General features: G+C 46.1%; 1 protein-coding gene across 4 annotated transcripts in view; it reads left to right on the top strand.

Annotated features, from left to right (window-relative positions):
• Positions 1-9,699, top strand: part of pikfyve (phosphoinositide kinase, FYVE finger containing) — a 32,523-nt gene that overhangs the window by 14,049 nt on the left and 8,775 nt on the right. For 2 of the 4 annotated variants that reach the window (XM_053627701.1, XM_053627699.1), the window contains 17 exons: positions 71-278; positions 1,012-1,101; positions 1,227-1,362; positions 3,777-3,934; positions 5,046-5,157; positions 5,246-5,393; positions 5,503-5,670; positions 6,148-6,210; positions 6,319-6,448; positions 6,624-6,804; positions 6,904-6,978; positions 7,091-7,198; positions 7,535-7,675; positions 7,798-7,927; positions 8,064-9,325; positions 9,446-9,546; positions 9,660-9,699. The exon at positions 9,660-9,699 is cut by the window's right edge and continues 32 nt beyond it. In XM_053627701.1, the coding sequence (XP_053483676.1) occupies positions 71-278; positions 1,012-1,101; positions 1,227-1,362; positions 3,777-3,934; positions 5,046-5,157; positions 5,246-5,393; positions 5,503-5,670; positions 6,148-6,210; positions 6,319-6,448; positions 6,624-6,804; positions 6,904-6,978; positions 7,091-7,198; positions 7,535-7,675; positions 7,798-7,927; positions 8,064-9,325; positions 9,446-9,546; positions 9,660-9,699 (3,251 nt within the window). Of the gene's footprint in view, positions 1-70; positions 279-1,011; positions 1,102-1,226; positions 1,363-3,776; positions 3,935-5,045; positions 5,158-5,245; positions 5,418-5,502; positions 5,722-6,147; positions 6,211-6,318; positions 6,449-6,623; positions 6,805-6,903; positions 6,979-7,090; positions 7,199-7,534; positions 7,676-7,797; positions 7,928-8,063; positions 9,326-9,445; positions 9,547-9,659 lie in introns of all 4 variants that reach the window. The other 2 variants (XM_053627698.1, XM_053627702.1) reach the window with 2 other exon arrangements.

Genomic DNA, 9,699 nt, shown 5'->3' with positions numbered 1-9,699 from the left:
CTCTCTGTCTCTCTCTCCCCCTCCCTCTTCCTCTCTCTCTCCCCTTTATGCGTGTGTATTCTTGATGTAGGTGATTTGCGGGCATGCACATACTGTCGTAAGATTGCACTGAGCTACGCGCACTCTGCTGACTCGGCGTGTATCGGAGAGGATCTGACCGCGCTGTCGGACTCTCCGTGCTCTGTGTGTGTGCTGGAGCCGACCGAGCCTCGCACGCCCGTCGGCGGACGCAAAGCCAGCCGCAACATCTTCCTGGAGGAGGACCTCGCCTGGCAAAGGTGAACACGGGGCAGCAAAAAGCAAGAGGAAGACTTCAAAAACAAACAAACAAATAAATAAATAAATAAGTTAAAGCAGTTTTATATTCAGTTGATCTTGTAACTGTCTGTGTTCGATGTCGTGTTATTTCTTATCTGTCCTCAGTGTTTGCCTCAGTGTCTGTCATACACATGAATCTCGTCTCTGCTTCTATTCTTTTAACCATCTGAAAAGCAAGTGATTGAATGCAGTTAAATCTGGTTCTTCTTACTATTCATAAAACTGAAGCTTGCGTGTGCGCGTGTGTGCGTGCGTGCGTGCGTGTGTGTGTGCGTGCGTGCGTGTGCGTGCGTGTGTGTATTAAACCAGTGTAAGCGGTTGCGTTTGTACCAGCCGTTCTCATTGCTATGTAAGCAGTCTGCTTTTCTTTTCTTTTTTTTTCTTTGCTCATGTTCAGCTGACCTTTTTTCAAAGCACATCTTTTCTCCTTTCTCTTCATGCATAGAAAAACTCCCATTGGGATGAGGAAGAAGTGAGTCTCTGGTGTTTGCACTGTTAGTTGACATTTTGAGGCTTCCATTGTTGTAGATGTAGCGATCGCAATATTCGTCATGCATGACACGCATGTGTTTTACTAACCAAATATCTGTAGGTAGCAGGAACTGACAGTCACCATCTTATTCATTTTAGCTTATTTGGGGTGTGTGTGTGTGTGTGTGTGTGTGTGTGTGTGTGTGTGTGTGATTGGTGCAGTTTGATTCATCAGGAGTCTCAAAATAGCGGGCTCAACTCTAGATTGTCTGCAGTGCAAGAAGATCTGGGCAAATCACCAGCACGGAAGAGGTTAGTGTGAGAGTGTGTGTGGGTGTGTGTGTTGTGTATCATGATTTTATGAATTTATTTTAGCCGTGTCACTCCTATTTACAGAGTATACGGCCATGCTGAAAGTTTGCCTTTGCTCTCTGTAGATCAGCTAGTGTGACCAACTTGTCTCTGGACCGTTCAGGCTCCATGGTTCCGTCATACGATAGCTCATTGAGCCCCCAGAGCAGCCGAGCCATGTCCAAACCTGACCACAGCGAAGAGGAGCGCAAGATTCTCTTGGTACACATCCCACACCAGAAAAATCACACCAACACCACTATATATATATATATATATATTCTGAAAAGGGTGGGACGGTTGGGAAATGCAAATAAAAACAAAGAGGAGTGATGTGTAAATGTACTTTGAGTTGTATTTAAACAAAAACATATAAAGACAACGTGTTTGATGTTTTATCTAATCAACTGCGTAGTTTTGTTTTGTTTTGAAGATAAACGTTTATTTTGAAATGTGATGCATGCAACACGTTCCAAAAACGTTGGGACAGGGGCAGTTTGGGACTAATAGCGATGTGAGAAGTTGAAATAAGAAGGTGATGTGAAACAGGTGAGACGATCATCTAATCATAGTGTATAAGGATCCTCTAAAAAAGGCCGAGTCCTTCAAGAGCGAGGACAGGTCAAGTCTCGCCGATCTGATACAGATGCGTCAGAGAATAATCCGACACTCTGAGAAGAACTTTCCCCAAAGATAAATCGGTAAGATTTTGGGCGTTTCACCTTCTACAGCGCACAATATAATTAAACGATTGAAGGAATCCCTCAGACGTCACGGTCTTAAAAACCGTCATGAGTCTGTGATGGAGATCCTGACATGGGCTCGGGAATACTTTGGTAAACCTTTGTCGGTCGACACCATTCGCCGCTGCATCCACAGATGCAAGTTAAGGCTTTACTTTGCAAAGCAGAAGCCGTACATCGGCACTGTCTAGAAGCTCCGAACACTTCTCTGGGCTTGGTCTCATCTGAGATGGACAGTAGCACAGTGGAATCGTGTTTTGTGGTCCGACGAGTCGACATTTCAAATAGTTTTTAGACAAAACAGCCGTCGTGTTCTCCGGGCCAGAGAGGAAAAGGACCGTCCGAGCTGTTATCAGCGTCAGGGCCAAAAGCCAGCGTCTGTCGTGGTATGGGGGCGTGTCAGTGCCCTTGGTATGGGGGCGTGTCAGTGCCCATGGTATGGGGGCGTGTCAGTGCCCATGGTACGGGGGCGTGTCAGTGCCCATGGCATGGATAACTTACACATCTATGAGTGCATCATTAATGCAGAAAGATATGTACACATTTTGCAGCAACGCCAAACCCACATTCCGCCCGGATTACAAGCGCATGGTTGCGTAAGCAGAGAGTGCGGGTGCGAGCATGGCCTGCTGCAGTCCTGACCTGTCTCCCATTGAGAATGTGTGGCACATAATGAAGCACAAAATAAGGCAACGAAGGAACCGTACAGTTACACAGCTGAAGAAATGCGTAATGGATGAATCAATGAATCATTTTATTTTAATAAATTAAATTCACAAAGTAAATGTGGGCTTTGTGGTTAAGACTCTGGGTGACTGATCAGAAGGGTGGGAGGTTCGAGCCCCAGCACTGCCAAGCTGCCACTGTTGGGCCCTTGAGCAAGGCCCTTAACCCTCTCTGCTCCAGGGGGCGCTGTATCATGTCTGACCCTGCGCTCTGACCCCAACTTCCTAACACGCTGGTGTATGCGAAGAAACGAATTTCACCATGCCGTAATGTACACGTGACCAATACAGACTCATTATCATTATTAAAACATCAAATAATGTCTGTTCAGTATAGTACAGGGTGAACCGAATTTTCAAATGACTCTTTTTGTTTGTTTGTTTTCCATACTGTCCCAACTTTTTCAGAATTGGGGTTATACAGTACTGTGCAAAAGTCTCAGACACATGCAAAGAAATGCTATAGAGCAAAGATGCCTTCGAAAATAATTAAATAAAAGGTTTCTCCATTAATAAAAATACTATAAAGTGGAGTAAACAGTACTACATTCAACAAACTCAATATTCGGTGTGACGACACTTTTCTGTAAAAAACAATAGGAGTCTGAGGTAGAATTAGTGCAGTTCTATTTATAGGGAAATGAGGTGCGAGTGTTATTGAGCGTCTTGCAGAACCAGACTCGGTTCTTCTGGAGATTTTGTCTGTCGCACTCGCTTCTTATTTTTGCAGCGAAACCCAGCAGCCTTCATTATGTTTTTTATCTGAAAAGTCTCTCTTACCACTTAGTGTACTGCTTTCTTTACTGACACACAAACATTGTTCTGTAACAGTTCATTTTTACGCTGGAAAACTAATGTTTGGGAATCTAAAATGTTTTTGAGTCGACGACGTAGAAGTCATCAAAATAAACAAATCTATAACAAGGTTTCTACGTTAAAAAAATAAATAAATAAATAAATAAATAGGGTGCCTAAAACCTTTGCAGAACTGTATAATATATATATTATTAGTTGGTTAATGTTGCCATGGGTTATTTTTATTTATTTATTTATTTGTTTGTTTGTTATGACATGACTTTCACTCTCTCTAATTTGAAAGTGTTTTTACGTGACAGGGATTTTGTCCACGTTTCTTTTACCTATATAATTTTCCACATTTATTTTGTAGGATTCGTCTCAGTTGAAAGACCTGTGGAAGAAAATCTGTCACAGCAATACCGGGATGGAGTTCCAGGACCACAGATATTGGCTACGTACTTACCCTAATTGCATTGTGGGTAAAGATCTAGTAAACTGGCTCTTGCGAAATGGCACCATTTCTACTAGGTAGGTATATGTATATAACTAGCATTCACAGAGCTAAGACTGCGCATTGTGGTCTTGGATCATTGTATGACAAAATACTATGGAACAAACTGTTTCAGTAACATTCGGGTTTTCCCCAGCATCAAAACAGCTCCTGTTTATTATTAGTGTATTACCATTCCACTGGTTTACTGTAATGTAAATGTATACTTTCTCTTTCTCTCTCTCTCTCTCTCTCTCTGTCTCTCTCTCTGTCCCTTTCTCTCTCTGCCCCCCCCCTCTGCCCCCCCGTCTCTTTCTCTCTCTGTCCCCCCCCCTCTGTCTCTGTCTCCCTCTCTGTGTGTCCCCCCCTCTCTTTCTCTCTCTGCCCCCCTCTCTCTCTCTGCCCCCCCCTCTCTCTCTCTCTCTGCCCCCCTCTCTCTCTCTGTCCCCCCCCTTCTCTGTCTCTCTCTGCCCCCCCCTCTCTCTCTCTCTCTCTCTCTGCCCCCTCTCTCTCTCTGTCCCCCTTCTCTCTGCCCCCCCTCTCTCTCTGTCTCTCTCTCTCTCTGTCTCTGTCTGTCTCTCTCTCTCTCTCTCTGCCCCCTCTCTCTCTCTGTCCCCCCCTCTCTCTCTCTGTCTCTCTCTCTCTCTGTCTCTGTCTGTCTCTCTCTCACTCTCTCTGCCCCCAACTCTCTCTCTCTCTCTGCCCCCTCTCTATCTCTGCCCCCCCCCCTCTCTCTCTCTGCCCCCCTCTCTATCTCTGCCCCCCCCCCGTCCCCCCCTCTCTGTCCCCTCTCCCTACCGTACAGACTGTATGGGAGAAACCTTTGTGCTGTTTCTTGGCAGCAGTCCTCTTAGAGTGAACAGTTTGGAATGACAAAGCCTTCCGCAGTCAGTTGTATGTGACTAGGATGGAAATTAAGAATCACACTGATGCTAGAGAAAGTTAGTCATGGAAAAAAAAAAAAAAAACATTTCTAGGGTTCAAAACTAGATTTATAATCTCGGCTACGACGTTGAGCCTTGGTGTGAAAATGTTCTCAAAACACGTTCATTTAAAACCTCTTGAACATGTTGCTCTTTGTTGTCGTCTCCCCCCCCACCCCCCCCCCCCCCCCCCCCACACACACACACACACACACACACACAACAGGGCTCAGGCCATAGCTATTGGACAGGCTCTGGTTGATGGCCGCTGGCTTGACTGTGTTACTCATCATGATCAGATTTTCCGTGACGAGTACGCTCTGTATCGCCCTCTTCAGGTGAGTCATTTAAATTACATTTGTGTCACTACTTTGTAAGTGTGTTGTACTAACGATTGTTGTTGTTGTTGTTGTTTTTTTTTTGTAGAGCACAGAGTTCTCAGAGACTCCGTCCCCAGATACGGACAGCGTGACCTCCCTGGAAGGACACTCGGAACCGTCATGGTTCAAAGACATCAAGTTTGACGACAGTGACACGGAGCAGCCAGCTGATGAAAATGACTTAATAACAACAAGTGAGAAGATTCTAGATACGACAGGTTACATATTTCATCAGTGCGTATCCATCTCTTTTATTTATCTATTTATTTTTTTTTTAAATATTACTGTATTGCTGTTATTCAGGCTCAACCTGCCCCAGCAAAAGGACATCAGTCAGTAGCTTCCATTCAGCAGTGGACAGCGATTCAGCTGCCTCCATTAACCTGAACATGGAGCAGGACAACGTCAACTTCCACATCAAGAAGCAGGCCAAGTACCCTCACGTGCCTCCTCACCCGGCCGAACAGAAAAGTATGACGCACTCTGACCCGTTCGCCCCTGACTCTGACTTCCACACACCAAGTGAGGACAGGCTTAGAGACCTACCGGCCATCTTCATCCTCGTACCGCATTAAAACAGCACTAACTCGTTGCCCTTTTATTTTTTTCCCCCCATGGCATGACTTACCACATATTCAGTTCCCTCTTAAAAATTCCCAGACATGAAATGAACAGTCTTTCGCAACACTAATTGCATAACCGCCTCTCTCTAAAAGCCTGAAGCTGTACCATACTACATTACGTTCAGCATAATGTAGTATGTTCAGCATGACTTGCACTGACTCCTACAGTCCTTCCCTTACTCACGCTTGACTTCTAGCTCCTCAAAAATATCTGCCATGATACTGACTGACTCACAGCCATTACAAAGAATGAATCGGTTGTCTTCTGATGTTTTCTGAGGTGTTGCGTTGTCTCTGTCTCACTCTTTCTGTGCTCATCATACAGCCGAGGTCCTTGTCACAGAAGACGGCGGGCAGCATTTATCCATTAGTGATGCCTTTATAAAAGGTATGTATTCTTCACACGCAAATCATTCGATTTTTTACTAATTAAATCTGTTCCCCGGGTAAGTTTCTTTTTTCTTCTCTTATATATATATATACTTTGCATCGGCAGAGTCTTTGTTTAATCGGCGTGTAGAAGAGAAGGCTAAAGATATGCTCTTCACTCCACTGGGTTGGCACCACAGCTCGCTAGACCAGCTGAGGGAGGAGAATGGCGAGAAGAAGGCTATGGAGAGACTTCTGTGAGTCACTGAGAGCACACAATGCTGGCAATACCTTTTTATATTTTTATATATATATATATATATATATATATATATATATTAGTTTTATGCTCATATATATATATATATATTATTTACATATATATACATATAATATTAGTTTTATGCTCAAATTTTCACCTTCCACTTTCAGATCGGCCAACCACAACCACATGATGGCGCTGCTGCAGCAGCTGCTCTACAGCGAGTCGCTCTCTCTCTCCTGGCGAGACATCATCGTGCCCGTGGTGCGGCAGATCGTGCAGACGGTGCATCCGGACGTTCGCAGCCGTGACGATGACATGGACATTCGCCAGCTGGTCCACATTAAGAAGGTAGGTAGGATCTCGCGTTCTCATCTCATTCATCAATGAGCGCTGCACTTTCTTTTGTGTGTGTGTGTGTATAAGAAAAGAGCGTTTGCTCTTTTGTAGATCCCGGGAGGAAAGAAGTTCGACTCCGTCCTGGTGAACGGCTTTGTTTGCACTAAAAATATCGCTCACAAAAAGGTGCGTGCGTTGTTGTTGTTTTTTTTGGTGTTTTTTTGTTCTATTCATTACGCGGATGTATTACGAGCGCACGTACGCAACCTTCTACCTGACTGACCGTCTCGTTTTCCAGATGAACTCTTATATCAAGAACCCCAAGATCCTTCTGCTCAAGTGTTCCATTGAGTATCTGTACAGAGAAGAGACAAAGTTCACCTGCATTGACCCCATTGTGCTTCAGGTATCTCTCTGTTTTGATGTTACGTGTAGACTGTGACCCAAAAAAAGTCCAATCGGAGAACCGACAAAGCTTAACTCATATTATCGATGTGGTGGCTTGACAGTTAAGGATCTGGGTTACCGATCGGAAGGGCGGGGGTTCAAGTCCCAGCGCCGCTGAGCTGCCACTGTTGGGCCCTTGAGCAAGGCCCTTAACCCTCTCTGCTCCAGGGGGCGCTGTATCACGTCTGACCCCAACTTCCTAACATGCTGGGATATGCGAAGAAAAGAATTTCACTGTGCTGTAACGTATACGTGACCAATAATGACTCGTTATCGTTATTATCATTGTCTATAGGAGCGAGAGTTTCTGAAGAACTACGTGCAGCGAATAGTCGACGTTCGTCCTAACCTGGTGCTGGTAGAGAAGACGGTGTCACGCATCGCTCAGGATATGCTGCTTGAGCACGGCATTACCTTAGTCATCAACGTCAAACCTGTTAGTTGCTTCTTCTTTGGCTGTGGAAATAAGCTCGCAATGCAAGCTTCATCAATACGCCTTGACGTTATTGGCTTGTCTTGTTTTTGTTTATTTCTCACGTCTGCTTGTTGTCTTCGTAGCAAGTGCTGGATCGAGTGAGTCGAATGACTCAGGGAGATTTAGTCATGTCTATGGATCAGCTTTTGACCAAACCTCGCTTGGGAACTTGCCACAAATTCTACCTTCACTCCTTCCAGATAAACACTAATAGTAAGTGTGGACTCTTTTTTTTTTCCCCCCTCTTTCGATAGTGTTACTCTTGTGGTGTATCGTATTCGGCAGTTTTTAACGGAAGTGTTCGATTTCTTACGATCGTGTTCTGTTGGGTTTCCCTCCCCCCCCGCAGATGAAATGAAGACGCTAATGTTCTTCGACGGGTGTCCTTCTCATCTGGGGTGCACCATCAAGCTCCGTGGTGCCTCGGAGTATGAGCTAGCCAGAGTTAAGGAGATCATTATGCTGATGGTGTGTGTAGCTTATCATTCTCAGTTAGAGATTTCCTTCCTTATGGATGAGTTTGCGATGCCTCCTAGTCTTTCTAAGAGCTCGTCGTTCCACTGCCTGCTGGAGAGCGCGGCCGAAGAAGCGGAGAAAGAGGTGGACGGCGAGAGCCAAGGGAACCGAGCGGAAACAAGGGAGGAGCACGTGGAGTTCCAGTCGGAGGGTGACTTTGACTTTGAGCCAGGGCTTCAGGAGATAATAAAAGGCCACGGTAGGCAGGAGGAGCAGCAGCAGCAGCAGCATTCCACCTTCGAGTCCTCGCTGAAGGACGGAGAAAGTCCTAAAGGAAGCAGAAATGACTCGCCTATGTCTACGATTTTCGCAGAAGGAGATGAGATAAAGACCTCCACTCCCCTGTCCAGCCAGTCGAACCAGCCGCCACGCGTGTCCCCTCCTTATCTCTCGTCTATGAAGGAGATCGTAGATGAAGAGGTGAAAGAACCAGCTGAGGCCGTGAGAAATCGAGAGGATGAGGACACCCTGGTGCGAGTGGACAGCACCAGTTCAGAACCACCACTTGCTCCGACGCAGCTCTTCAGAGACCCTCTACAGGATGACAGCGGCCTGTTCGTGGCTGAGCAGGTGGCTTCCGTAGACGATCGGCTTAAGTCCATCTCGGCCAGCTTTCGGCAGGAGTTGAAGGACGTTATCCTGTGCATCTCGCCCTTCATGACCTTCCGTGAACCCTTCTTGCTGACACCAGCTGGCCTACGCTGCCCGAGCCGTGACTACTTCCCCGAGCAGGTCTACTTCTCACTGCTGCTAAACAAGGACCTCAAGGACATCGATGGCCGCCGTAAGAGGCTCTTCCTCAAGGATTCCACCCCATCTAGTAGTTCTCTGAGCAACGGGTTCGGGCCACAGCATCGCCCGGTCAGAGTGTTGCCTCCCCATAAACTCACTACTACCTGCATGACGCAGCAGCTGAGCAACAGTCAGGAGCTGGCATGCATGCTGGCGGACTACCGCGCTCAGGGAGGACGAATCCAGAGAGACATTGACCCGTTTGCTCAACCCACGCATGCCCCGAATACAAAGGCACCAGTCAAGGCAGACAGTGAGGAGGAGAAAGGGCCAGGGCAGAGCGACATGGTCTGGGCTACCAAGGTAAACCGGTCTCCATGTGACCGTCATAACGTGAAATCATCATGATGTAAAACGCTTGCACGGAGAGGTGTTTGTTTATTTATTGATTTATTTATTCATGTATTTTTCCCTCCCATGCAGCTCGACTGCCTGAATCCGATAAACCACCAACGGCTGTGCGTGTTGTTCAGCAGCTCGTCCCCACAGTCCAACAATGCCCCCAACCACTGCGTCAGCCCTTGGTAAATCCTGCTTATCGTCGATCAGCGAGACTCCTCTCTTCCATCAGACAGACGTCTAGGTGAAATTCTGAACCTGATGTAAATGAAATTTAAAATATTATTTTTATTTTTAGGATTGTGACCATGGAATTTTACGGGAAGAACGACTTGACT

The sequence above is a fragment of the Ictalurus furcatus genome, chromosome 6 (genome assembly GCF_023375685.1).
Source record: "Ictalurus furcatus strain D&B chromosome 6, Billie_1.0, whole genome shotgun sequence".
NCBI classification, from domain to species: domain Eukaryota; kingdom Metazoa; phylum Chordata; class Actinopteri; order Siluriformes; family Ictaluridae; genus Ictalurus; species Ictalurus furcatus.
The sequence above is the reverse complement of the archived record's forward strand: the minus strand, read 5'-3'. Positions and strand labels throughout refer to the sequence as shown.